General features: G+C 54.2%; 11 protein-coding genes across 13 annotated transcripts; 5 read left to right on the top strand and 6 right to left on the bottom strand.

The window, feature by feature from the left end:
• Positions 1-3,630: 3,630 nt before the first annotated feature.
• Positions 3,631-6,098, bottom strand: H310_01196 (hypothetical protein). The gene has a single exon (XM_008864248.1). The coding sequence runs from the start codon at positions 5,943-5,945 to the stop codon at positions 4,167-4,169; it is 1,779 nt and encodes a 592-aa protein (XP_008862470.1). The 5' UTR covers positions 5,946-6,098; the 3' UTR covers positions 3,631-4,166.
• Positions 3,713-4,069, top strand: H310_01197 (hypothetical protein; the record flags this gene model as incomplete). The annotated part of the gene is made up of 1 exon (XM_008864249.1): positions 3,713-4,069. The coding sequence occupies one exon, from the start codon at positions 3,713-3,715 to the stop codon at positions 4,067-4,069; it is 357 nt and encodes a 118-aa protein (XP_008862471.1).
• Positions 6,099-6,446: 348 nt separating the features above from the next.
• Positions 6,447-7,725, bottom strand: H310_01195. 2 transcript variants are annotated; one of them, XM_008864246.1, is made up of 4 exons: positions 7,338-7,725; positions 7,137-7,293; positions 6,981-7,092; positions 6,447-6,933 (listed from the first exon to the last, which is right to left on the bottom strand). In XM_008864246.1, exons 1-4 carry the CDS (start codon positions 7,364-7,366, stop codon positions 6,647-6,649), a joined length of 585 nt encoding a protein of 194 aa, XP_008862468.1. In that variant the 5' UTR covers positions 7,367-7,725; the 3' UTR covers positions 6,447-6,646. The 2 variants fall into 2 exon arrangements, with proteins under 2 accessions (XP_008862468.1, XP_008862469.1); XM_008864247.1 differs by having other exon boundaries at positions 6,447-7,092.
• Positions 7,726-7,782: 57 nt separating this feature from the next.
• On the top strand, positions 7,783-8,894 carry H310_01194 (hypothetical protein). The gene is made up of 2 exons (XM_008864245.1): positions 7,783-8,604; positions 8,650-8,894. Exons 1-2 carry the CDS (start codon positions 7,824-7,826, stop codon positions 8,817-8,819), a joined length of 951 nt encoding a protein of 316 aa, XP_008862467.1. The 5' UTR covers positions 7,783-7,823; the 3' UTR covers positions 8,820-8,894.
• On the bottom strand, positions 8,834-10,735 carry H310_01193 (hypothetical protein). The gene is made up of 7 exons (XM_008864244.1): positions 10,592-10,735; positions 10,374-10,536; positions 10,249-10,314; positions 10,020-10,197; positions 9,431-9,970; positions 9,209-9,381; positions 8,834-9,157 (listed from the first exon to the last, which is right to left on the bottom strand). Exons 1-7 carry the CDS (start codon positions 10,705-10,707, stop codon positions 8,882-8,884), a joined length of 1,512 nt encoding a protein of 503 aa, XP_008862466.1. The 5' UTR covers positions 10,708-10,735; the 3' UTR covers positions 8,834-8,881.
• Positions 10,736-11,214: 479 nt separating this feature from the next.
• On the bottom strand, positions 11,215-13,211 carry H310_01192 (hypothetical protein). Its single transcript, XM_008864243.1, has 2 exons — positions 12,346-13,211; positions 11,215-12,300 (listed from the first exon to the last, which is right to left on the bottom strand). Exons 1-2 carry the CDS (start codon positions 13,154-13,156, stop codon positions 11,312-11,314), a joined length of 1,800 nt encoding a protein of 599 aa, XP_008862465.1. The 5' UTR covers positions 13,157-13,211; the 3' UTR covers positions 11,215-11,311.
• A 549-nt stretch (positions 13,212-13,760) lies between these two features.
• Positions 13,761-15,640, top strand: H310_01191. 2 transcript variants are annotated; one of them, XM_008864241.1, is made up of 4 exons: positions 13,761-14,517; positions 14,568-14,861; positions 14,912-15,108; positions 15,156-15,640. In XM_008864241.1, exons 1-4 carry the CDS (start codon positions 13,899-13,901, stop codon positions 15,561-15,563), a joined length of 1,518 nt encoding a protein of 505 aa, XP_008862463.1. In that variant the 5' UTR covers positions 13,761-13,898; the 3' UTR covers positions 15,564-15,640. The 2 variants fall into 2 exon arrangements, with proteins under 2 accessions (XP_008862463.1, XP_008862464.1); XM_008864242.1 differs by having other exon boundaries at positions 14,912-15,640.
• Positions 15,641-15,645: 5 nt separating this feature from the next.
• Positions 15,646-17,056, top strand: H310_01190 (hypothetical protein). Its single transcript, XM_008864240.1, has 6 exons — positions 15,646-15,874; positions 15,928-16,034; positions 16,092-16,206; positions 16,264-16,386; positions 16,440-16,687; positions 16,738-17,056. The coding sequence occupies exons 1-6, from the start codon at positions 15,686-15,688 to the stop codon at positions 16,952-16,954; spliced, it is 999 nt and encodes a 332-aa protein (XP_008862462.1). The 5' UTR covers positions 15,646-15,685; the 3' UTR covers positions 16,955-17,056.
• A 103-nt stretch (positions 17,057-17,159) lies between these two features.
• Positions 17,160-18,265, bottom strand: H310_01189 (hypothetical protein; the record flags this gene model as incomplete). The annotated part of the gene is made up of 3 exons (XM_008864239.1): positions 17,160-17,552; positions 17,604-17,702; positions 17,753-18,265. The coding sequence occupies 3 exons, from the start codon at positions 18,263-18,265 to the stop codon at positions 17,160-17,162; spliced, it is 1,005 nt and encodes a 334-aa protein (XP_008862461.1).
• Positions 18,266-19,135: 870 nt separating this feature from the next.
• H310_01188 (hypothetical protein) lies at positions 19,136-19,819 on the top strand. Its single transcript, XM_008864238.1, has one exon. It carries the CDS (start codon positions 19,336-19,338, stop codon positions 19,795-19,797), a length of 462 nt encoding a protein of 153 aa, XP_008862460.1. The 5' UTR covers positions 19,136-19,335; the 3' UTR covers positions 19,798-19,819.
• On the bottom strand, positions 19,148-24,293 carry H310_01187 (hypothetical protein). The gene is made up of 7 exons (XM_008864237.1): positions 23,681-24,293; positions 23,432-23,632; positions 23,189-23,377; positions 22,980-23,137; positions 22,125-22,923; positions 21,945-22,075; positions 19,148-21,893 (listed from the first exon to the last, which is right to left on the bottom strand). The coding sequence occupies exons 1-7, from the start codon at positions 24,221-24,223 to the stop codon at positions 19,835-19,837; spliced, it is 4,080 nt and encodes a 1,359-aa protein (XP_008862459.1). The 5' UTR covers positions 24,224-24,293; the 3' UTR covers positions 19,148-19,834.
• Positions 24,294-24,560: the final 267 nt, after the last annotated feature.

Genomic DNA, 24,560 nt, shown 5'->3' with positions numbered 1-24,560 from the left:
CGTTGCTGCGAAGCAAGACTTCCCGAAGGATGGCCTCGCGCTCGTCGTCGGTGAGGTTGCGCCTTTTGGGTGTCATTTCCGGAATGTTGGTATTTTACAAGTCATGTTTTATTTTAGATTTTGTATGCAAAGTTTTGAACGCGGGTAGCGGCCTCACCTCTTGAGATTTCCCGCTCATCATCGCACCAATAGCCAGCGCTTGTTTCGCTCGTTGTTTTGATCCAATCACAGCAACGCATTTCGAATCCAGGCAGGCGCCACCACGTTTTCAATTTACCTCCTGAATACTGACCCCCCCACTTCGAAACGGAGCACAATATGCATATTACACAGTAAATAGAATTCTACAGGTACCCTTTACGTTCTTCATCATTTGAATATACCCGAGGAATTTAAGTTTACAAAATTATCAAGTTTGACCCGTTTCGAAGTGGGGAGGAGATCAGTACAATGACGTGTAATGTACACCCTCCTGAAAAACTCGCGCAATTATTTTGGAACGGAGGGAGTATATTGAGGGTTTCGTATTTCGTAAATATATACTATTCGTGAATGATTGACTGTGAACGATTTCTTTGACTTTCAAAACCGATAAAGATTTATAGTCTGTTATAAATGTTCGTGGACGAGGTAGTCTACTATTTGTTGCAGGATCGCCCTGGTCATGATTTGATCTATTTTCTGCCAATCATTGCGGACCTGGTACTTCAAGTTAAAACAGAATGAATTCATATGCTGTCAATTCTCGTTTTCAGTAATTTTGTTGCCAACACTTATTTCAAGAATACTTGTCAATGTCGAAGGGGACATTCTTCCATCGCTCCCAGAAAGATGTGGCTCATAACAATTTTCCTCTAAGTTCAAATGCAAACCACCTGTTTAAAACAAGGATTGTATGTACCTTTAAATGGTTTTTTGGGTGGTGTGGTGTGCGCTCGACCTCCTTGAGGTCCTGGACTTGGAAATGAAATGGGAAAATGCCTACTTTCCCAATACAGTTTCCCCACATCGTCTCGGCGCGTTGCGAATCCTCGGAGCTCTGGGACCCTTGGGATGACGTAATACAACTGACTGCGTGCTCGCACCTGATTGGGTGAGCCGAATGTCTCCACAAATCTGACGGGGATGAAGGCGATGGAGATGGCGGAAGATGATGGAGAAACCGGAAGGCGACGGAGGATGCCTCGAGGGGGACAGGTCACGCTGCATGCACCGTAACGCCAAAGGCATATCAATGAGGTATGGTTTGAGCAAAATATGGGTATGTGCATTGAACTCATTTCGCCAGCGAGCACCAGCACCCACGGAAGGACAAAGATGCGGGTTCTTCCTGCAACCCGGTACGATAAAAATCACGTCCAGGATTGCGGCTGATAGCCGCTGCTGATTGTATTTGCGTCGTCCGATCCAAGGCCAACGCCATTTGAACGACGAAGGCGAGAATTTAGTCGAACGCGCTCCAAAATTTCAATTGCCGAAAGGACTCCCTTGCTCGTTGCAATTCCCGGTGACGGAACGTCCAACACACGTCAGCAAGAACATGCTTCGAAAGGCGTGTGATCGAGATTGCCATTCTCAAGGAAGCATCCTGTGGCAGTCTTCGCTGCGAGGGTCACGACATGGAGGCAGATCTTGGACTACCAACACGTGAATCGCTTGAAGGGAGCACTGTGACCAAGCGCACTGAGTGGGCGTACTTCGCTCAATGACTTCAAATGATCTATCTCACACTGAATATCTCAGAGTACAAGTCGTACTGCGCTGGTTACGTGACCTCACGAAATGCTCCATGTGCACGGTATTCATGACTCTTGTCATGGATGGACTATTCGATGAAAACGGGATTGCGAAAGCTCAGAGAAGACTTCGCCAGTGCTAACTCCCGGAGGGTCGACAGAGGATTTGACACAGTCATGGCGAACTCTTCGACAATTCCATCTTGCCGAATTCCATAGGGGGAAAGCTCATCATGGTGTTTCCAAGGATGTCTCGAAACTTCACCAGCTCAAATCCTGTCTTGAAGTGAGGTGATACTGCGGTGTAACAAGGACTCCCATCCTTCATACGACATCGTCGGCGGTATCCGTGGGTAGCAGGATTCGTTGGTACATGTCGTCGCGATGAAGTGGCTTGTTATTTCGATGCTTCGTCCCGGTCGAACAACGACAGGCCATCATCAGCGCACAATCCCCCGAATTCATCAACCAACGGCAATGCAGCTTGAATGAGGTGCATGGCGCTTCCAAACAAAACACCCTGACGAGCTTCTGCCATGGGAGTTTGACCAATTCCAGTCAATGCAGCGCGTGGAGTGGGCTGTATTCGGCGATTGCCAAATGTGCCATGGTGATGTCATCGAGCTGCATTCGTTGCATTAGATGGTTATTTTTAATTAACAGTCAGCCAAATACCCTCAATGCAAACAGAACTTTCCTAAATTGACAACGCAACTATCAGAAGGATTATCGAGCCCCACCCGATGTCGATCCCAAAGCCTGCGATGTAGACCTGCTGTCACCATCTTCACCCTCATGCTCTGTAAGCAGTCGTGGTTGGCCAGAGGCTCGTGTATTTACGTGCGGAGCACAACGTTGATGCGACCTCGCACAATACTCCAAGGGTTAGACCTACGTCTCACGTGTATATCGACTGAGACGAGAGACAATTGCCGGGACACACTGGAATTGCGCACGTTGCGTAGATGCACAGCATATTGCCACGACGCCCCCAGCTTCCCGAACTGACCTGGCTGAGCGCAGTGGTCGTGACGAGTCTTCTGCAACCTCGAAAGACTTGTCGCCGTGGTGGCGTCGCTACTGTGCCATGACATAGGCGGCACCAAGACGTGCACAAGATGAGCGACAACCGCGAAGCGACTGTGGGGAAATCGCGGGCAAACCTTGTGCCGTTGATTGAATGCTCGACGAACTAGAAATCCCAATAGCAAGGTTGTCGATGCGAGTGAAGTTCTGTATGCAGCAGTGAAGGTCTAGATGTTGCATGTTGCTGGCTTGTTTGGTCACTTTTACTTTGCCATGGGAAGGAAAGGGCCGCCACGATCGACGCGCAGGGAAGAGCGGCAAAACCTGAGTATCGTTGAGGCCGTTGCGAGGAAACGAGAGGCGGACATGGCAAAGCGAGCCGCAGATGCATTGACACGGTTCGAACGAAAGGCTGTCACGCCAGAAACAAAGGGAGGACGACGATCTCTGCGTCGTGCACTCGCAGAGCAAGGTTTGGTACTCCAGCGATACGGGGCATGGTCTGATATTGGCAGCGAAAGATGCGACCACAGGGATGGCCCATACAAGGACGAACAACACCAGGATATTGCATTAGAGCAACAAGACCCGGCGCAAGAATTTGTCGGGGACGACGCACCTCACGCATGTTCTGCACCTTTCCCCAGCGAGTCTCCCGTGGCCTATTCGGAAGACGATGAATGGGTCGACCTGGATCACGCGTTTGACGTCGACGTTGTGTTTGTGTAGCTGGGCTGGAACCACACACGTACGAAGAAATGGGAGAGGACAGGGCAATGCTATCCTCGACACCGTGCCATTGCTACGGATCTTCAAGAAGACCCTAGACGAGCTCGAGGGATGAACGAATGCAAGAATATCTAGCGATTTGGTCGAAAATACGAGACGAATAAATTGAGTATAGGAACTTATTTTGAACGGTGGAAATTGCACGGAACCGCCAATCGTATATGCCTCGGAAGGGGCCACCCAAGACAACCCGTCGTGAAGAACGCGACAAGGAGCGCCAAAAGGCGGCTGGCGAGAGGCTTCGGAATGAACAAAAGACTGAACGAGCTCAAAAAGCCCTTCGTGACTTCCAAACACACAAACGCGAGATGCCTGAAACCCGAGGAACGCAACGCGACCTCCGGCGAGGTCTAGCTGGTAAGGGCCTAACGTTGGAACGGTACGGCGACTCCGAGTCCCAACGTCAAGCACGAGGAATCGTGATGGAGCAGTCGGATGCTGGGCGCGGTGTGCCTCGGGGGTTCACTTACGAGGATATCTATGGTGCTGAAGACGAAGAGTACGACTCGTCGTCGTAAGGTACTAGTGTACATACAACTTGTTAGATAAAAATACTTCTCGAACGCCCGTCTACCAAAATCGAAATGCAGCTTGCCACCGTTCACGCAACTTAACTTAATCAAACGTCACCAGATGCGAGTCCATGGAGCTGAGGGCAATCGCAAAGGCCTGGACGGGCGAGAACGGGTGGCGATAGTCCATCGAGTACACTTGTCGGTCGGATGTGCGGCCAAACAGCATCATGGTCTTGTCCATGTCATCCGGGTGAGACAACAAAAAGTTTTTGACCGATGCCGCAGCAACGCGTCCTCCAAAGTCCAAGCAGTACGCTTCGAGGGACTCGATCCAAACAGGGGGCTTGTTGATGAGGTTGATGGCGCGGCGGCCGTCAGGCCGATCAATCTGGGCAAGCATGGAGTCGTCGCGAGACGAAGGCACGTACTGGTCAACTTGCCAGTTGTTGAGTTCGTCCGACGGAGCGGTCAACGCACGACGGGAGACGGTGGGGAGAGCCACTCGCATCTGGCGAGGAGTTTTGCCAAACGTGGCAGCGTACTGGACGGCGCCAAACTCGGTGTTTTGCTCGTCGATCGTGTTGAAGACGGTGTACTGCGACCCAACAAAGTTGCGCTCAAGGCGGCCAATCGTGGCGTCAGCGGCGCTTGACGCGTAGATCGAAAAGGTCACGCTCATGTCGAGCTGTCGCCGGCGCACGGCGGTGCAGAGAAGCACGTCTGTGTCTTGGGTGTAAAGTTCGTAATTGCCGCTTCCGCGAGTGCGAATGTAGCACTGAGTGATGAGGGCTTCGGGAGGCGCCGGGGACACAAGGAACCGAGTCATCATTTGCGTCGTCAGGCGAGCCGCGGCTAACAGTTGGCTGCGAAGGGCGACATCCGCAGGCGGAGGAGGCTCCAGTGGCGCTTCCGCACAGCAATCCATGTGGTCTTCCAGCACTGCCTTCTTCATCGATTCCGAACAGTACGGACAGGATACCGTCATTTCGTTGGCCATGCGCTGGCAATGACGAGAAGCCGTCAGTTGTGCAAAGTTGAGTTCGTCGCGGCACATGGGGCACGAGCTGCGTTCGCTCACCCACCGCTCAATGCATAATTTGCAAAAGATTTGACCGCAGCACGTTGCTTCGGTCGCGCCAGTGAAAATCTCCTGGCAGATGGCACACTCGAGCATCTTGCGGGTGTTCTCGAGCACTTCGAGCTGCTCGTCACGTGGCATCGGGTTGGCAGGGAACGCCACGGACGACACAAGGTTGGACGCGGCTAAAGCAGATGCGGCGGTGCGTTGGCCCATGTGCCGAGACTTGAGTGCGGTGTGGATTTCAAAGAGCATGTCCACAACCTCGGACACTCCAGTCGGACGTCCTTGGCGAATCTCGTCCTGGTTGTCCTCGAGAGTGGCCGACTGGAGCGGCATGTCCACGACTGGACTTGCTTCATCATCGACGTTATTCTCTTCAACCTCCTCTTCGTCGTCGACAGACATGCGGTCGCTGAACACTTGTTCGTCCAAACCTTCCAGCAACGACGATTGACCATGGTGATCAGAAAACATCTCGTCGGGGGATTCGCTGTCCTCAACGACGATCAAGGATTGCTCCGGGGACGAGGCCGGTGGTGCAGCGGTGTACATGAGGTTGGACGAGAGGAGGTCAACCGTGCCATCGCCTTCGGCAAACGACGAGCTCACTTCAATGTCCATGTCGAAGCGCGCGTTGCGCGGCGTGACACGCGGGCTATTGCGTGGTGACATAAAGACTAGTTCGCTGAGGGTGCGGGTGCGCAGCATCTTGTTGCTGTTGTTGCGGCGGGGCTCAGTGACAACGCGGAGGCGTCGGGCAAATCGGGCCGGCGCATGGGCATTCGCGTTGTTCTGCATGTTGAGAATGTGTTGTCTTGAGGTTACAGGAACAGTTCCGATTCTGAGGCCGCCGAGAGTTCTTCACACACGAAAATGGAAGAAGACGGGATGGCGCGGAAGGACAGAAGAAGAGAGCGATGGAACGTTTGCTTTGACCCTCCGAATGCAGAATGAGCTGGCCAATGAGTGCAGCCATTACATACTCAAGTCCACATGTTGGAATCCCTCTATGGGCAATTGCCTTGGACGAGGTGCTTTGGTCGCTCGGCGGTCTGTCCGGATACGAAGTTGATCACGATTTATATGAAGTTGTCGTCCGTTATGCGGACATGCCGTCCTGTCTGGCACCACGACGTTAGAAATAAGGGAACGAAGAGTCAGAGAAGGCAAGATGCACGATGAATTTTTTGTTTTGGGGTGTCGCCAATGTTTTTTTCTTCGCCGACCCACTGCTGAAATGTATGAAATGACGCGACAAAAAAAGGGTTTTTCGACCCCATCGTCCTCTGACTTGCGTCGCCCGTCTGCGGTGTCAGAAGCGGTAGAGAGGGTCGCACTTACCTTTGTCGGTATAATTGATTGGCATCCGATGGTTGAGGAAACGAGTTGGTGGGGATATGTGCAGTGCACATTCGGCCGGACTTGACTCTCCCCCAAACGAAGGCCAGGTTTCTCGTCCCAAATATATTTCTATGTGGAGCCTGTTCGTGGCGTTGATATCAACAGCTGGGGTATCGACGTCGGTGCCCAGCTGAGGGACTGGGCTCGACGATGGGGACGTCGACTTGATTGATCGCTTGGCTGAAAATGGCTTGGGCCGACGTCAGGATAGTATCCCAGCTACCATGCCAATGTGCCAGGGGTTTTGTGTCGTGGGATTCGGGCCCGTGCCGACCCAACACAAGGTCCACAACGGTTTCCCGGGCGGCGTGCTTATTTATGCCTATCGACATGGCCAGCTTCTCGAACTCCAAGCAGAGCCCATGCAGGCCCGCTGAATTGTCCACTACAGATCGAGCGAGTTTGTTGTGGTGCCAGCAATCAACGACGTACATGCAAACTGCGCAGCTGCGGCGTCCGACGGACTCAACTCTTCCATACGAAACGCTTGAGGGAGTGTCACTCGAGTTAGCAGCGTGATGGGCGACCCGCACACTTTTCTCACCTACACACTCAGTCATGCTAGCTTAAGCTAATGTCCTCCCTTACCCGTTCACTGCCCACCCCAGCCAAGATGCTTACCAACGCCTTGGTGCCGAGGTGTAGTGCATGCTTGATTTGGATGCAAACTGATGCGAGCTGGGACGGCGGCATTGCCAAAATGACAACGTCGCTTTCTTCAGCAAGTTTGGCATTGTCGTTGTACCTAGCGCACCATTCACGACGACGACGGTGGAGGTAACGGCGTACCGAGCGACTTGACTATCCAATCGAGACATCCATCGAGGCTCATCGGGCTGTCGAGACGAGATAGCGAGGTCGCTAGCAGGCTAGCTTGCCGCGAGTAGCGTCAGTGCGACTTCAATGCCAACGCGTCCACCTCCGATGATGCCAACTTTTGTCGACGTTTCCACTCGGCTTGTGGCAAGCAATCGAAGGCGATGAACCACAAGGGCAAAATAGACGCATTGGTGCGCAATGAGGCGGACGACCACGATCCGACCGTTGTACACAGGCTGAATACGGCTCGAGAGGCGTCTTGGGCTGAACAGGTGTGGGTCTAACTTCGTGATCTCGTTCTCGTAGTCGATGCTAGTGTTGAAGTCCATGCATACAACGGCGAAAGCAGCGGCGGGAGGCCTTTGTAACTGCCACTGCTCTGGGTTGAATATCCGGAATCCGGATAAGGATGTGGGAAGGAGCACAGAACGAACCTCGAGCATCGCGGCACGAAGCATGCGCTACTTGATCAGCGGAACTTCCCTGCAAAACACCAAGTCCCTGGCTGGCTCCCTGGGGCGCACACTCCTTGGACTCAATAGCCAATCGACTCCTCATGCATGGCAAATCGTGTCACGACGAGCTGACGAAGCAGATACATTGACTCGACAACTCAACCTCAACTTGGGAGCGGACCTGAATTCTTCGTTCGATTCGGTGGTATATGGCTCACTGGTACCTCAACATGCTGAGGATATTGCAAAAGAATTCAAATCGGCGAGGGCGACAGGGCTTGTGCTTCTTCCGGATGCCGTTGAACCACATCAATGGAACGAGTCACAGAGTCTGCTCGCTGCGGCAAGACTTGCCAACCTAAAACACATCATTTTGATCTCTACGTACGCAGCACACTCTGCTTCGTTGCTTCCCAGCGGTGTGGCGTGGGCAACTCTGGAAAAGGAAGCTGAGGAGACCAAACTCCCGCTGACGATCATCCGCCCGACGACCTTCATGCAATCCATGCTCTTTGGCTCATGGAGTGAAAGCATATGCGGTCGGAACTTATCCGTGTCCATGAGCAACGCGTGTATTGCATTTGTGCATTCGTTGGATGTGGCGGAGGTGGTCAACCACACCATGGCAAAGCCAGCAAGTCCTTCGTCGACCGTCCATCTCACGGGACCCGAAGCACTCACGTGGGACGACGTAGTCAGAACATTTTCGAAGTACTTGGACTCCCCCGTACGCCTGTCGAAGGTCCCATTGTGGGTCGTTCAGCCGTCTCTTTGGATTCGAGGTGAGACTGTCCTTTCGTTTCTATTTGCATCTTACGCAGCTCCAGGTAAAAACCCGGACGACATTCGCGAAATCATCAACCAGTCCAAGTACTACGAGGCAGGTGGCGAGTCTGAAGTGACGTCGACTGTGGAGTCGATCCTCGGGCGCCCGCCGCTGTCGTTCGAGTCGTTCGTGGCCGCAAACAAGATGCAATGGCCACAATTGCATCGGTAGACAATTTTTCAAAATGTGCATCCATGACATGGTGTTTATTTCGTTACACTCTGAATTTCATCTTATACGACCGCCGGAGACTTGGAAGCTTCGTACGGGTGTTCGCTGGAGTGGTTGACGGGAGCTTCAACGAGCAACTCGTTGTTGCCGTTCTTGGGGACCGAGCGCTTGGGCGCCGGCGGCAGGATGAACGTCAACCCGACCGTCACGATGACGGGAATGACCAACGTCAGGATGAACAGAACCATGCTGTGAGTCGTGAACAGTCCTTCCTCAAGGACGAACTCGTTGAAGCCGTCGACAAACTTGCCGTTGCGAGACACACCCGAAAAGAAAATCTAAACGAGGTGTGGGTAAGCGCCGGCATGCACAAAGTGGTGTCGTGTTACCGTGAGAAGGCCACTGACGCACCCAGCGAGGACAGCAGTCGGGTGCGTTCGGTTCCAGATGCCAAGGAAAATGGGGCCGACGGTCGCCGCGCACAACAAGTCGGCAATCAAAAACAGCTTGAGCACGCTCGTGTCGGTGAGGGCAATGAAGATGGCCGGGATGTTGATAATGACTACACTTACTCCACATCAAAGAATTCGGTCAACATGAAGCGCACGTACTCGAGATGACGCGAGCGAATGGGAGCGAGAGACGGTCCTGGAAATTCGACAGAATTTCGGCACTCATCCCGGTTTGAATCGTGTCGGCCGTCGAGCTCACCAGCGCCGCGACCACGATAAGGACCAAGATGCTCCATCCTTCCGGCATGTCGAGCAAAATGTAGAAGAAGAACCCGCCATCAAACACCGGTGCTTCAGGGTGCATGATGTAGCCCATGAAACCGACCACGCCCAACAGCACAATGAACGGCGTCGAAGCCAAGGCGGCGTAGGCGCAGGCTTTGCGTAAGTCTGCGTCGTTCTTGGCGGCAAACGTGCGCAGCCAGAATCCCGTCAGGAACAAGTTGGACGACACAACCGCAATCGTAAGCGTGAACACGGCCTCGAAGCCAATGGTCGTGAACGACGCAATACCCGTCGACTCAAACGCATTTGCGGGCAAGGTCGTGTACGAGAACGCGGCAATGCAGATGATCACGACCAAAAGCAACACAAATCCACCTTTGACGGCATCCGTCGCAATGCTCGCCTTGATCCCACCTGTAGCACTCCTCGTCAGCCGATGGCTACACTTGGAGTGATCATGTACCGAAGAGGGTGTACGCGCAAGTGATGACAGACACGAGGATGATAGCCCACGTCTTGCTGACGTCGGGGGCAAGTAGTACCATGAGGGACCCGATCGCAGTCAATTCGGCTGCGATCGAAATCAATTGGTAGAACAAAGCGATGAGCAACACGTAGAACTTTTGGGCCGATCCGAAGCGCTACCCCACATCGAAGCGAATAAGTGTCAATAGAGAAAGCGGACGACGTACGTTGCCCGCGTAGTCGCTCAACGTCACCCCATCACCCAATTCTTCAGCGATGGCTGGTCCAGCAAACTAAGCAGCTCTTGTGAATCCTTTGGAGCACGGACGGCGATGACATAGGGTGAACTTACAGCCAAGACTGCATATCCCAACACAATTGACAGCCAGTACCCAATGATACCCCACGACCCGACTTGGACGGCCGTGTCAGGGAACGCATACAAAGCCCACGAGCCGACGCCAGAGGCAAACATGCACCATCCCAACGCCCACGGAGTCTGCGTCTTCTTCGCACTATACCACGGATCGGTAAGATGAGCGAGATTCGTTCCACGAGTTTGTTGCTCACCTGATGTACGCGTTGATGCTCTTCACGGGCGTGAGGTACGTGATGTAGAACGCATAAGTGGCGACGGCCAGCAGCGTGATTATCAAGCACAAGTACGCGGTCACGGCGGCAACCATCGTCGATCGTGGAAATCGATGAATGCTTGCGACGGCCAGTGAAATCCGCCGACATAATGTTCGAAACGTTTCTATAACTGCTCTATTTTGAACAAAGTATGGAACGATTGACGTTGTCGAGGTTCAACGTTTTTGGTGTACTTGCTGGACGGGCTCGCTGCCACCTCCACCACCCACCTACGCATATCACATGCGTCCATGCATGCATCTACCGCATGCATGCGCAGTCGTAGCCCGCGTCTCCATTAGCATCCTGCACACGCTGGAATCACGTTGTCGTGCTCTAGAGGTGCACTCGTCTTGCCCGCCTGCGTATGGACCTTGACGTTACGATTTACCGTGCAGTATATACACTGTACTCTGCAATGGAGGAAGTTGTTGAGGTGCAAAACAAGCTCAGGAAATAATTCTGGACGCAAACTTTTTTTCATCCCAAAACTTCCGATTCTTTGCACCGCGATTTCTATACTTACAGTATGTATATGTAAAAAATACCTTTTGCGCTGGAAGAAATTGTGAGCACCCAATGGCTGGCTGGCCATAAACTTCCATGGAAAATCCTTGGGACGCTACAACTCGAATCTCATTCTGGTGTTCATCACACTTATTCCACGCCAAGCTTGCGGAGAAAGCCGTGGACCCGCGTGAGCGCCAAGTCCAAGTGCTTCTCCGTGTTGACGACAAACACTTCTTGCTCCGTCACGGCGTACAAGCCGGATGCGGATTCGAACGTTGCCCACGACTGCTCAACCTTTTCAAACACGTCCCAAGTCGCATCTGAAATCTGGACGGGTTCTGTGGCGCGCTTTGTCATACGGCCCTTGACAATTTCTCGATTGCATTCGCATACGATCACCGCTGCCATGGCGCCTTCTTTCTTGGCACCCTCGAGAAACAATCGACGAAATGCTTGCTCTCGAAATGTTGCGTCAACCAACACCCGCCGTCCACGTTGTAGAGCTTCCTGGGCTTGTGCCCAGCATTCCATGTACGTCTTTTGCGTAAAGGCCGTCGAGTACAAGTCACCCATGATCTCATCCGGTGTGCGTTCCTGGGGATTGACGCCGGCCAGCTCCTTGCGAATGACGTCACTGCGCACCCATACCCACCGCTCGTCCGAGTCGACGAGGCCTTGAGCAACAGTCGATTTGCCCGTGCCTGGCAGCCCCGTCACAAGCACTAGGCACGGTCGGTCGGATGGCGGCGCGAGCAAAGTGTACGCCACGAGCCAGTGGCATTTTGAACGAGCGAAGCTGCGAGTCTTGTCTGTGATGAGCGGATCCAGTGCTTGAAATCCAGACACTTTCGCCCGGACGACAGAGCGGTAGGCAGCGTAAAATCGCAGGAGTTCCGAGTTCGCTTTGGACGTTTGCTTGGACTTCTCCAAGTACGCCACGTTGAATGCCGTGGCCAAGTCGTGTCGACCCAGACGATACAGGTCCATCGCGAAGAACGCCGCGTCACTCAACGGGTCGGAATACCGGAAGCGCTCGTTGAACTCGATGCAGTCCAAGACCACCACATCGGTCGTGGCGGCGGAAATCTCCCCAGTTAGCGTGTAGCTTGCGATCGACGGCTGCGTGCCGGGCACATCTATGGACAGAATCCATCAGGTTCAATCGAGGACAAACGTCATACTGGCTGCTTTTGGAAGAAAGTACACGTGTTCCAAGCGCAGATCTCCGTGGGTATCGGAGATGTACTTGTGCTGGATTCGATGTTCAAAGATGTCCAAAAGATCGGCAAACCACCGCTCCGACAACATCTTCACGCGGTTGTACACATGGCTGTCGACAAGGCCGGCGTCGACATGGGATGCCGTCTGCGTAAAATTCTCGTCTATGTTTTGCTTGATGAGTGCAGGTTTCCCAAACTCGTCGATTGTAGCGTTCTTGCGCGCTGTAGTGTGAAACGCAGCAATTTTGGCGGCGACGAGACCCAGTAGCGTGGCATCGAGGCGACCGGTCGTGAGGAGATGCAGACATGTGTTGTCGTTGGGAAGCCGGCGCATCTTCACCGCCCAGTCGACAATTTCACCAAGATTGTCGTTTGCGTAGTAGCTGGCGTCTTTGTCGCGGTTGTCAGTCCACACGTCGTAGGTGCTGATGACTAGGGTAGTGTCTTTCTTGTAGATCGGCACAACGCCGAGATACACATGGGGGGCGAGGCGTTGGTTCAGTTGCGTCTCGGCGAGGCATGCTTGCATGCGCTTTTGGACCGAGCTAAAGTCAGCAAACCCAAAGTCCACGTTCTTCTTCACCTTGTATACGACGTCCCGCCGAAGAAACACCATCGACATGTGGGTTTGGATAAGCTCAATCGGGTGCACGTCCGGGTCCAGGTCATCGACATCGTTTGGGTCGGCAAGGTACGCTTCGGGCAGGACCAGCGCACGGCAGATCTCGTCGCCGGACGCCGACACAAGGAACTTCTTCTTGCGCAGCGCCATCGCTGGATTGTCGCCCACCTTGAGATTCGCAGAATGCCGAACGAGGAGGGGCGTCCGTTAGAGGATGGGCGACATTTGAACGAGGCAATTGCGTTGTTGTGAATGTAGAGGGATCGGCGGCCGTGGACAACAAGTATAAAGCTCTCCATGACGATGAAGGATGGGCCCGTGCAGTGGGCCACATCGCATGCCCATACTCGCCAATGGGCTGTATCGTCGCGTGATGGAAGGTTCGATGCGTACGGCATGCGTGGTTGATTAGGACGGTTGAATGTGCATTTTCCGATTCATGCAAGAGCGAAACACTTGGAAAGGTCAAAGGTGAGGACGGGGAAGGATGACCATATCGCAGTTGCCACGAACGAGCCAAAGGATGGAGATGTGGATGGCCGTGATGCCAAATAACTACGTGCAATGCGAAGGCGATGCGGACATCCCATTTCGCAACGGTACTGTCAGGGCAGTTGCTCCAGAAAAGTAGGCGCCACCCAACGGGCCCGAGAGGGCGCCGTTAAGGTTGGTAGCCTGGAATTGGAGTTTGGCGAAGGACAAACCAGCAAGCACCCTTGCGCCTTCCGTCGCCGAATTCGGAGGCGAACGTTGGACAGGATTGGCGTTCGATTGCAATGCTTGACATTAAATTGGAGGTTTGTATTGGATTCAAGTTGTATTTTATTATCAAGACCGCAACGACCATGACCATCGTGACGGGCCATTTTGGAATTCGATCATTTTGGACAACATGAGCTCGACATGCGAAGCAATTCCGACTACCTTGAAATTCCCCGATGGCTTCATGTGGGGCACGGCCACTGCCGCCTACCAGATTGAAGGCGGGTGGAACGAAGGCGGTCGCGGCATGAGCATCTGGGACGCATTCAGCAAGACCCCTGGCAAGGTAGTCAACGGCGACACGGGCGACAAGGCTGTGGACCACTTCCACTTGTTCAAGCACGACGTTCAGTTGATGGCGAACATGGGCCTCAAGCACTATCGCTTCTCCATCTCGTGGCCTCGCATCTTGCCAACGGGGTTTGCCGATCACGTGAACGAAGATGGAATTGCATTTTACAACGCGCTGATTGACGAGCTACTTGCGCATGACATTGAACCCATCGTAACGTTGTATCACTGGGACTTGCCGCTGGCGCTGCAGACCGAGTACGACGGATGGCTGGGCGGAAAGATCGTGGTCGATGCGTTTGCCACGTACGCGAGACTGTGTTTTGCCAGATTCGGCGATCGCGTGAAGAGCTGGTTGACGCTCAATGAGCCATGGTGTTCGGCGCTGTTGGGCCATGGCACGGGTGAAATGGCGCCGGGGCGGAAGCACAAGTGCAAAACGGAGACGTATCTGGCAGGTATGTTGAGAACATGAGTAGTGACGCAGCTGACCATGTCTCGTATCTAGCGCACAACTTGCTGCTAGCTCATGCACACGCGGTACAAGTGTACCGCACTGCGTTTCAATCGTCTCAGGGTGGCGTCATCGGGATCACGCTCAACTGCGACTTCCGCGAGCCCAAGCCGTCGTCGGACCCTGCGAAGTTCAAGCAGAACCAAGAAGCAGCTGAACGGGCCCTTCTCGTCGAACTGGGCTGGTTTGCCGATCCAGTGTACTTCGGCGATTATCCAGATGTGATGAAGAAGCAATTGGGAACACGTCTGCCTCGGTTCACCGCCGACGAGTCCAAGTTACTTCGAGGTACGTCGACCGGCGCACACGAGCACGCGGATAACGTAACAGCATTGTAGGTAGCAGTGACTTTTTCGGGCTCAACCATTACGGCACGGGGTATGCCGCGCCGTCGAAAGCGTTTCGAAACAAGATCGTGCCGGGGTTGGATGGCGTTATTTGGGAGGACTCTGGCGTCGACGTGACTTCGAACGACAAGTGGCTCAAGACGGACATGGGTTGGAATGCTGTCCCATGGGGCTTCCGAAAGCTCTTGGTAGCGTCTCGACTTCGGGATCGGTTGTCTTAATTGGGACCTGGTAGATGTGGATTCAAGCGCGGTACGCACCCAAGGGAGGCATTGTTGTGACGGAAAACGGGTGCGCCGTCGCGGACGTGGACCGCCATGCTGCTGAACACGACACGTTCCGCGTCAAGTTTTACGAAGCGTACATTGCCGAGATGCACAAGGCCATCACGGAGCACGGCGTCGACGTGCGCGGGTACTTTGCATGGTCGTTTGTGGACAACTACGAGTGGGCGTTTGGGTACGCCAAGCGGTTTGGACTGCACTGGGTCGACTACACGACGATGGAGCGCGTGCCGAAGGCGTCGGCCAAGTGGTTTGCGCAAGTGATCAAGCACAACAGAGTCGACATCACGGAGGAGAATCCGATTGCGGTCGCCGCGTTCGAAGTTGCCATGTCGTCGCAGCTTTGCGAGACGTCGTGAAGGGTGGAGAGCGACCGTAGCTCGAGTTAACTTTAGTTGATAAATGTAACGCGGTTGGGATGAAAATAGATTGCGAATTGGCGTTGAGATCGACATTGCCAAGGTAGGGCTCGATTGCGACTATGGCGATGCGAATGGATGGGAGCTTTGGGGAGCCGTCCTACATAAGTGTCGGCGACCCGTACCAGAGTGCAAGGGAGGCCAGGGTCCACCACATCCCAAACACCAAGCAGTTTCTGACGACGGGGCCGAAACATGGCCAGACGGGGTCGAACTGGGGCCCGGGGCCGCGCAAGTTTGTCGGGTTATCGGTACGGGCAGCAGTCGATCCGGGGGGACCTTCGTGAGATATGCGGCGCCGTAGGGATCGTACCAAGAAGCGTACAAACAAGAGGCGCAGTATCGGTTGGAAAACACCAAGAAGAATGTCAAGCCCAATGGGTTTGTGTACTCGTCGCATACGAAAAAGAGGTAAGGAAAACCATGGAGGAGGGCAGGCGCTCCACTGATCCTTGTCGTGCGCTGCAGTTGTGGCAAAGGCGACTACTTTGGGACGTTCCACGACCGAAAGGACGACGATGCCAAGCCGCCACCGCCGACGGCGCCAGAAACCAGGATAAACCCCAAGGAGCGCCAGTTTGAAGTACGATATCCCGTATCGCCCCATATGTCCAACGAAATGACTTGGGGGTTGCTGCAGAAACGCAATATCCTGACGTCGCCGTCCAAGAAAGGGACTTTGGGGTACACGGGGACGCTCATCGGCGGCAAGCCGATCCCGGCCATGCCGGCGGAGTTTTACTCTGTCCACAACGCCGCCAAGGTACGTCGATGTCGGGGGAAAATGCCGTGGACGTCATGAGATGTTGGACGTAGAAAGACATGCAGTATCACAAGGAGAAGCTCGGCGACCGCAAAGCGTTCAAGTCGATTTCGCACTCGCTCGACTTCTTCGACACGAACGACCACGTCGCGGCATCTCGTGTGTACGAGTGGGACGAAGACTGCAAGAAGAAGCCTCCCGAACGGGAGGAAATGATGAATCCGAAAGAGCGCGCGGTGGCCCACGCGGCGACGTACAAGTCGTGGAAGCCCACCCATGCGGGCAAGGAGGGCGAGTCCGGGTGGGAATCTGTTCTCGGGGCCGAAGATGAGGAGACTGACGTTGCTACAGGACGTTTGTGAAATTCCCCGAGCGCCTCCCCGATCCGTACGACGAGCGCGTCGTGAACCGAGCGATGCTGCCAAACCGGCGCAACCCCGTTGAGATTGCAACACAGGACTTGCCCGAGTCGATTCGCGAGCGAAAGCCGTTCAAGCCGTCCAACGTTCCCAAGCAAAAGTTTACCAAAGGCACGTGCCTTCTCGGCATCAACAAGCACAAACTGTAGCCAGTCCTCCGAACGAATCCAACAAAGACAAACCCGAATCGACTTGCATCGTGCTTGCGTCTTCGAGAGGCTTCTGCTGTCCTCGTCGTCGGGGCGGAACTCGCTTGTCACGCCAGCCCCGACGCGCTGCGCCAGCCCACGGCAATTCTTTGCCTTCGACTCGGTTCCAAATATCGAAATGACACGCGGACGTCCATGGCGGTACCTAGGGACCCACACGCATCCCCATGGACGCTGTGACATGGCCAACGTAAAGCCTCAATCTGGTACCGTTCGTCGGGTGGAAGGTCAGAGTGAGCGCGCCTTTCAACGCCCGCCGAGTCGCCGTCTGGGGCGTCAATGCATACTCCAGCACCCCCGGAACCCAAGGCACGACTAGACTTGACTTGGACGTCAGGGATGCTGTTCCTCCATGCAGCGCAACGGTGTGCATGATTCGAGGGGTGCGGGGGGCACATGCATGGAGGCACACCACTCCCGGACGCGCCAGTGCACTTCGGAGGTCGGATGGGGTGGATGCCAAGGAGACAGCATCAACACTGGCCGTGAACACTTGAAGCATCTCGATCGCCGTGTGGGCAGTCGATGGACGTACTACCTACGGGCAGGGAGCTGCTTGTCATTTCATGCGAAATCCGATCAATAGTACCACCGTCGAAGGCGGCACGGAGGCTTCTTCCTCAACCAGCAGCCCGGTGCCGTGCAATCGGCACACGACGCGATCGGCGGCCAAGTTAAAGAAAGTGAGCTGGTTCGCAGACTCTTGAGATGGAAATGGGGCGAAATTTGGCATCGTACGTGAATATGAACGAGTGGACGGGGGCTCGTCAAAGCGCGCTCGGGCCATGGAAAGAGTTGGGACTTGTGCAAGAACACACCCACGCGCTGAACGTGGTAGCAGTCCACCATGGCGTCCACGTGCGAAGGGACGCTGAGCTCCATTTGGCAAGACCCGTCGCTAGCCACGACGTCGTAACGAAACGGGCTGCCCCTGGTGAGCGTCAGCATGATGCATGCCTCATGAGAACTTGGCTCGTACCCTCGCTCCGACCACGTGCGCTTGTTTGGGACGTCAACGACCGCCATATCGCCGACTCGTTTGTGATACACATAGCGTCGCAACTCGCGGACGCCATCCGCCGCGGACGGCGAAGCCATCAACACGCGAATGACGCTGTAAAGACTCTGGGATCCATGCGTCGTGTGAACGAGCATTGGAGGAGGAGCCATGGACTGACAGTCGACGCGCAAGGATACGATGTGCCGCTGTGGAAGGTGCACCACGTCCGTCTGTACTGGTGGCAGCGTCATAGTCTCGGATGCAACCGCACCATGTTCAATCCACACGGTTTCCACACGCGGGGGGACTCGAGGATCATCGCTTCGAGGGATTGATTGTGATTGCGCTTCCTGTGCATGCACCTGCGCTTGAACGTATACGTGGCGGCAGATGTACCTTGATAGCGCTATCCCCGCTTGCAAGTCCCGCCATTGCTTCGCTTGAGCTACGTACCACGTGCGATGCGAACGACATGTTCCAATCCAAGCTAAGAGCGACGAAGGGTCGAGGAAGGATGTTATGCAGAGCCAGCTTGGTGCGCCTTCCATCGTGGTGCGTCAGCGGCTCGTTGTCACGTGTGATGCAATTGTCACACTGTGCATCAAACACTGAACCAGGGCATGGGGCAATATGCATGCATGTATAATTAGCCTGCGCTGACGTTGCTACTCTAATGACCTTCATGTGCATGCATGTGCTTGAACCTGCTCCATATCCCAGCGCCGGCATCCGCATCCTCACGCGTCCACGTCGGCGTTTCTTTCATGATATCAGACACTTATCCGGTAACGTGGCAGAGGCCTCCAAACACGTTTATTGCGAGGTAAGGACAGGAGTGTTGAGCAGGAGACCACTTTCACCGTCTCGCTTTTGGGCACACATTCCATTCCGACGGGCTAGGCCATCCATCGCATGTTTCGATGGTTTTGTCACCCTCGACGATGTCGACAAGCTCAGGATTGCTGTGTCCAAAGCACACATTCTGGTTGGGATATCCAGGAGTCGGACTCTGAACCTTGTTGCGGTGTTGCAATGCGATTGGTTCACTCTGGTCTGGAAACGAGCGTTTTTTAGAGAATAGCGCGTTTTATCCGGCGTTCACTAAACGTTCAGTTGATTGCGACGGGTTTGTGCGTGAATTCTCCATTTTCGACGGTTTGCTCGGCGCCGCGCAAGTTTCATCGAAGTTACGCTTCCTCGAGAGGAAGATTTGCCCCAGCCAGCCAGGATAAGCGATCAACCGTGTGGACGACGGCTGGAACTACCCCTCGATACGCTGCCGGAAAACGCGTTGACTCAGCCCAGACCTCAACGCCCGGATATGATGAAACTCAAGGAAGCTGTAAAAGAGTTTGACATCCCGGACGCAGTCCACACTGCGCGGACACGGCTTGGGTATGCTCAACTCAACCACCTGTCACAGGACTCGTCTCCATGCAGCGACACAAGCTTGGACACGGACGAGCTGAAAGGCTGGGAAGACTTGGTGTCGTCGAATTCGTCCAAAGGACCAACGCCCCATCCATGTGCGATTATCTGTGCGATCATCAGTATATTTGGCTTCTTCTTCCTGCTCTTCTTGGGGTCGACTGTCGCGTCCAACTCGATTTACATTCGCGTCAAACCGAAGGAAGGCCACGCCAAGTCATCCCTTGCAGCCAACATCTTCCTCGCTGCATTCCTGTATCTCGTCGCATTCGTCGGGAGCACCGTGTCGTTGCTGCGAGCTCGACGTGCCCAGAAAGTATATCAACTGTCTTTAGATATCCACGCCGATAAGTAATTCGAATGTAAACACTATGCCATTAGCTTGCCCGACGCTACAACATGGTGGTCGACCGACGCCGAATGGACGCGACGTGCGTACTCGGCCGGCGTTCCACCGAGTTCAGTCTCCGGCGCACAAAGTGCGTGAGGTCGCTCTGCCGCTCGTCACCGATCACTGGATGAACTTCCTCCGAGCACCCTTCGCCCATGCTCGCAGCTCGCCGCAATCGGTTGTTTCGAACACTTGGACGGTTGCCTTGACCAGCGCCAACGCTGCCGGTTCCCCACTGGCTTAAGAGGTTGCGAATGCTCACACTCGACGTGTGTCTTGACGATGCTCCCGCCGAAGCATGCGACGGCTGGAGTGGCACTCCAGGATGGTGATCTTGTTGAAACGCCAGGGACCCGATGCTGGCATGGCGCTTTAAACTCACTTGGACCCCCGGACCAGGCGGAACTTCAGGGTGCTGCGTTGCAAGGAACGACTGCGCCATGACGGTCTCCGCATCGTAACTGAAGGCAACGCCGCGGACACTCATGCGATGGTGGAGGGACGTGTCCCGAGGCGAGAACGGGCCACTGTGTTGATGGGAAAACGACGCAGCCTTGGGACCCGCAACAACTTGGGGACTTTCAACGTCCGTGGCGAAGTCCTCAGGGGGTGGGTACTGCAGCAAATACGACGCGCGGTCTTGCCACTTGAAGCAGTGCACTTCTTGCGCCAGGTTTGTATACGACGGGTAAAAGTTGCGCAGAAATCCCTTCCAGTACACGTCCCGGGCGAGAGCCGTGACAAGGACGAGGGGCAGGAGCGTCCAGAACCCATGGCCCTTGATGAGCGAGAAGGCGTTGCGCCAGAAGAAGCTGAACGTGGAAGAAGACACAACATGCGCCATGACCCACCACAGCCCGATCGAGACAACGTACACAACAATGTGCCATGCCGTGTGCAGGTGCTGGTTCAGCATGAGCTTCAAGTTGACGACGAAAATCACGCACGTGAACGCACACGACCCGAACGTCCACATGGGGACCGACGTGTTGTCGAGTTTGAGGCCGTAGATGGTAAAGAGACAAATGACGCCTGACTCCCATACGCACGACATGATCCATCGGGCGACCACGATCCCGTTGAACTTTCGATTGAGCTGGCCGACGCTGTAGAGTTTCGGGAACGCTTCGCAGAGGTAGTCGGGGACGTCTTGATCTAGCGCACCCACGAGCACGATTGGCAGCGCCGTGAAGATCAAGTTGAATCCCTGTAGCCCCCACTCGAGGAAAAACTTTTGCCCCGAGAACGCAGAGAACGCCATGAATGCGTACTGGGTCATGTTCATCATGACGTTCTTGTAAAACGTGTACAGGATTAGCGTCGACATTCGCACATAGTTCCACCGGCCATGCACAAACAGCAGCCGGATCAAATACCTAAACTGGGCGATCGAGTAGTCGCTCGAGTTGGCCGCTTGCATCCCTTCTTGCCCAGAGATACCGATGCCGACATGAGCCGCCTGGATCATGGACACGTCGTTCGCTCCGTCGCCGATGGCAAGGGTGATCGACCCCTTCACGTTGTCCTTGACGAGTGTCACCATTTCTGCTTTTTGCGCAGGGGACACTCGGCACGCGATCACAGCGGCGCATTGCTCTGCAACATTCAGCAACAAGGACGGGCAGTGGAGCAAAGCGAGTTCGAGGGTTTCGCCGTCGACCACGAGCGCCTTGTCGCGAGGCGGTTTGTCGTGTAACTCCATGGTCGGGATGTCCTGGTACTTCTCCAATGACGCAACGATCTCGTCAATGTCGCTGTGGTTGTTGCCGGATATCACGATCAAATCCATGTCCAAATGCAGAAGCTGGCAGGCAAATCCGATGTTGATCGCGGTTTCTTCTTTGTCCCCCGTCAGCATCCACACCTTGATCGAGGCATCGCGCAGCTTGGCAATGGCGTCCGGCACACCAGCCTGCAGCTTGTCTTCGATTGCGGTCGCTCCGAGCACTTCGAGATTCGTTTCCAACGCTTCCATCAACGTGTCGATTTGATTCGGTTCGCCGTTGCGGCGCTTTTCAATTTCCGCCATGTTGTTGGACGCTTTCTTGTACTCGGCCGACCTGATCGCGACGACGTCATCTCCAACGGATACAAGTCAAAGAACTCGATACCATTTCGTGTACTTGGATCGATCCACAGCCGTGTGCGCAATGACAAGCGTACGCAATCCCTCCGACGCAAACGTTTCCATGTGTTCCAAGGTCGTGTTGCGCACTTTCAACGTTGCTGGGTCCGTCGTTTGCTACGTTGGCTGCACGTGACGTCTCCAAGATTCCAACTCGACTACGTACCGCCAACCGCTCGTAAATGACGGTATCCGCGCCCTTGCAAAGCAACGCGAGCGCGCCGTCCGGCTTTTCGACCACAACAGACATGCGTTTTCGGGTGCTGTTGAATTCCAGCACGTCCAAGATCTTGTACGATGCGTTTGCAAACGGGGTTTTCACGAGGGCTTCGCCAGGCGTCCGGGCATAAAACGAATATCCGAAACTAGCAGCCGCCGCGACAAGGGCTTGTTCATCTGGCGATGATGCCGACAAGCGCAGCGACCCATCGCTTGCACATTCAGGCATCACGGTATGGCATACCGCCAAGTGTTCCCAAAAGAGTGGCAACGACGGAGACGTCGATTCAAAAATCGAGTCGTCTTGAAAATTGACAAACGGAGCAACCACGGGCCGGGTCTGGGACAAATGCGTGGCCTGGTGGTGGATGTTCTGGCGCAATTTGGCCGCGACTCCGACTTCTGTGTCGCCCAAGCCATACGCAACTCCTTGAATCGAGCACTTACGAAACTCCATCACATTGCACGTAAGCGTTCCAGTTTTGTCACTAAAGACGTAGTTGATCTGGCCGAGTTCTTCGTTCAGAGACATCGTTCGCACTTGGCACGGCGTGTTGCTCTCTGCGTGGTACATTTTCACGTCGGCGTTCATAAAGTACGCTTGAATAAACTTGACACTCGTCATACTGACGTAGAGCGACACCGGGATGAACGAATTGAGGAGCAAAAAGTAGTACAGACACAACATGACAAAGTTCTCGGTCGGAGACGTCAACATGCGGTCCCTCGGCGATCGATATAGGTACCTACGCGATCCGGCGTGCTGAGGATTTACATGCACAGCTGACATGCCACTTCGTACCATGCCTTCTCGTGGGGTTTGAGCGACAGATTCGTCAAGTTCCACTTGGTTCCAAGGGACGCTCCTGTTACGCACAGAATCACCATCAACGCAACGATGTACATAATTTGCTTGTTCAGTCGCAACTCCATGTTGCTCCACTTGACTGTGTCCTTGTTCTGCCAGCAAGATTGCCATCAAGAACAATCGTTCACACGCAAATGGCGTACCAGAGATGCCATCATGATCTTGGTGTCGCGGCCAGTGTTGACGACGAGCCCGTACACGTATTCGGTATTGCGAAGGGTACATCCTCGTAGCAACATCGAGTTGGCTGTAATGCATTCCTGCGTCCTGGAATTTGTGAGGTTGAAGGTGCCATTAAAACGGTGAATTGAGTTGTTGGGGGCCTCGCATTCCTACAAGGACAAACGATTGAGCGGGCTGGTTTTCGCAAGGGAAATGTTGCGAACCACATGCCCCTGCAATCGGGCAAGGTCCGCGTCCGACCGAATCTTCGTGTACACGCACTCGACACCCTGTCGCAGCTTTAAATTGGTTTCGCCGTCCAAGCTCTTTGTTTCGACGTAGCAAATTCCACTCGGTTGGTCTGGGTTTTGCTCAAATGCTCCCAAGATTACACAGTCGGCAGGAATGACTTCGCGGTTGAAGATCTGTCGTCATGTGTAAGCACACGAGGCACTCCAAAGGCAACGTCGCACCTTGATCATGTCGCCAACTACCAACGAGCGCGATGGCCGCTGCTCAAACACCATCTTCTCGGAGTCGAAGCGATGAACGGGGATGTCGTTAGTGAGATTGTCGGACTTGTGTCGTCGGAAATCTTCCATCGCAATAAAGATCATGTCGATGAGGACGATGATACTCAATGCTGGTAATGACGCGGGAAACCCATCCGTGGTCGAGATACGCTTGATGCATTGCATGATTGAGATGATGAGGAAGTACGCATTCGCCAACTTGCTGAACTGGTACAAAAGGACCTTCGGCAAAAACGAAAACATCGTGTACCGGGACGTTATGATGGTGTTCCCGATGTAGCGGAGCTTGGCGTTCTCGATCGGGTTGTTCAAGTACACAAACCGGTAAGGCTCTAGGTCGTCGTCGCCATTAGTCGCGACTTGATCTTCTGCGGAGAGCATGCCTTTCTTCCACCGGGATTTCATTGGCGACGACATGAGCGTGTATTCTGCTTCATCTTCCCTTCGCTCCTGCGTGTTTCCGTCCACAGTGAGTGCCTTCATGGACTGGACAGCTCACGACCCTGCAGCTGCCGACGAGTTGCGGATTTTGCAGAATTGGCACGGCTCGACGAGCTGCGTTGTTGCAGAAACTGCACGGCTCGACCCATCCAAGAATCGATTTAGTGCCTGTTTGCAATATGCAATTCCGTTAAACGTCTACTTACGAATGCCCAATCACCGTCAGCCAAAGCGCAGCTATACTTGTTTAGGGCCTAGGCTCCTCGAATCCACCAATCAGAATGGAATTTCAGGAAAATTCAATGTGACGATACCGTTTGATTGGTCGCATTTCATGATCCCGCGGGTTATGTCAAACTAGTAGTACTATGACAATACC

This window comes from Aphanomyces invadans (assembly GCF_000520115.1).
Source record: "Aphanomyces invadans strain NJM9701 unplaced genomic scaffold supercont1.2, whole genome shotgun sequence".
Classification (NCBI taxonomy): domain Eukaryota; phylum Oomycota; class Saprolegniomycetes; order Saprolegniales; family Verrucalvaceae; genus Aphanomyces; species Aphanomyces invadans.
The sequence above is the reverse complement of the archived record's forward strand: the minus strand, read 5'-3'. Positions and strand labels throughout refer to the sequence as shown.

Excerpts from the sequence above, each read along its gene's own strand:
- H310_01196 (XM_008864248.1), bottom strand. The coding sequence starts at position 5,945 with ATGCAGAACAACGCGAATGCCCATGCGCCGGCCCGATTTGCCCGACGC.
- H310_01195 (XM_008864246.1), bottom strand. The coding sequence starts at position 7,366 with ATGTCTCGATTGGATAGTCAAGTCGCTCG. Across the intron at positions 7,294-7,337 it reads TTGGATAGTCAAGTCGCTCG|GTACAACGACAATGCCAAAC; the intron begins GTACGCCGTTAC and ends ATGGTGCGCTAG. Across the intron at positions 7,093-7,136 it reads CTGGGGTGGGCAGTGAACGG|GTGAGAAAAGTGTGCGGGTC; the intron begins GTAAGGGAGGAC and ends CTGAGTGTGTAG.
- H310_01194 (XM_008864245.1), top strand. The coding sequence starts at position 7,824 with ATGCGCTACTTGATCAGCGGAACTTCCCTGCAAAACACCAAGTCCCTG. Across the intron at positions 8,605-8,649 it reads GCCGTCTCTTTGGATTCGAG|GTAAAAACCCGGACGACATT; the intron begins GTGAGACTGTCC and ends ACGCAGCTCCAG.
- H310_01193 (XM_008864244.1), bottom strand. The coding sequence starts at position 10,707 with ATGGTTGCCGCCGTGACCGCGTACTTGTGCTTGATAATCACGCTGCTG. Across the intron at positions 10,315-10,373 it reads TGGGATATGCAGTCTTGGCT|TTTGCTGGACCAGCCATCGC; the intron begins GTAAGTTCACCC and ends AGAGCTGCTTAG. Across the intron at positions 9,971-10,019 it reads TTGCGCGTACACCCTCTTCG|GTGGGATCAAGGCGAGCATT; the intron begins GTACATGATCAC and ends GGAGTGCTACAG.
- H310_01192 (XM_008864243.1), bottom strand. The coding sequence starts at position 13,156 with ATGGCGCTGCGCAAGAAGAAGTTCCTTGTGTCGGCGTCCGGCGACGAG. Across the intron at positions 12,301-12,345 it reads CTTTCTTCCAAAAGCAGCCA|ATGTGCCCGGCACGCAGCCG; the intron begins GTATGACGTTTG and ends TTCTGTCCATAG.
- H310_01191 (XM_008864241.1), top strand. The coding sequence starts at position 13,899 with ATGAGCTCGACATGCGAAGCAATTCCGACTACCTTGAAATTCCCCGAT. Across the intron at positions 14,518-14,567 it reads AACGGAGACGTATCTGGCAG|CGCACAACTTGCTGCTAGCT; the intron begins GTATGTTGAGAA and ends TCTCGTATCTAG. Across the intron at positions 14,862-14,911 it reads CGAGTCCAAGTTACTTCGAG|GTAGCAGTGACTTTTTCGGG; the intron begins GTACGTCGACCG and ends ACAGCATTGTAG.
- H310_01190 (XM_008864240.1), top strand. The coding sequence starts at position 15,686 with ATGGCGATGCGAATGGATGGGAGCTTTGGGGAGCCGTCCTACATAAGT. Across the intron at positions 16,207-16,263 it reads CCAAGGAGCGCCAGTTTGAA|AAACGCAATATCCTGACGTC; the intron begins GTACGATATCCC and ends GGGTTGCTGCAG. Across the intron at positions 16,387-16,439 it reads CTGTCCACAACGCCGCCAAG|AAAGACATGCAGTATCACAA; the intron begins GTACGTCGATGT and ends TGTTGGACGTAG.
- H310_01188 (XM_008864238.1), top strand. The coding sequence starts at position 19,336 with ATGATGAAACTCAAGGAAGCTGTAAAAGAGTTTGACATCCCGGACGCA.
- H310_01187 (XM_008864237.1), bottom strand. The coding sequence starts at position 24,223 with ATGAAGGCACTCACTGTGGACGGAAACACGCAGGAGCGAAGGGAAGAT. Across the intron at positions 23,378-23,431 it reads CCCGATTGCAGGGGCATGTG|GAATGCGAGGCCCCCAACAA; the intron begins GTTCGCAACATT and ends TTGTCCTTGTAG. Across the intron at positions 21,894-21,944 it reads CGATCCAAGTACACGAAATG|GTCGGCCGAGTACAAGAAAG; the intron begins GTATCGAGTTCT and ends CGTCGCGATCAG.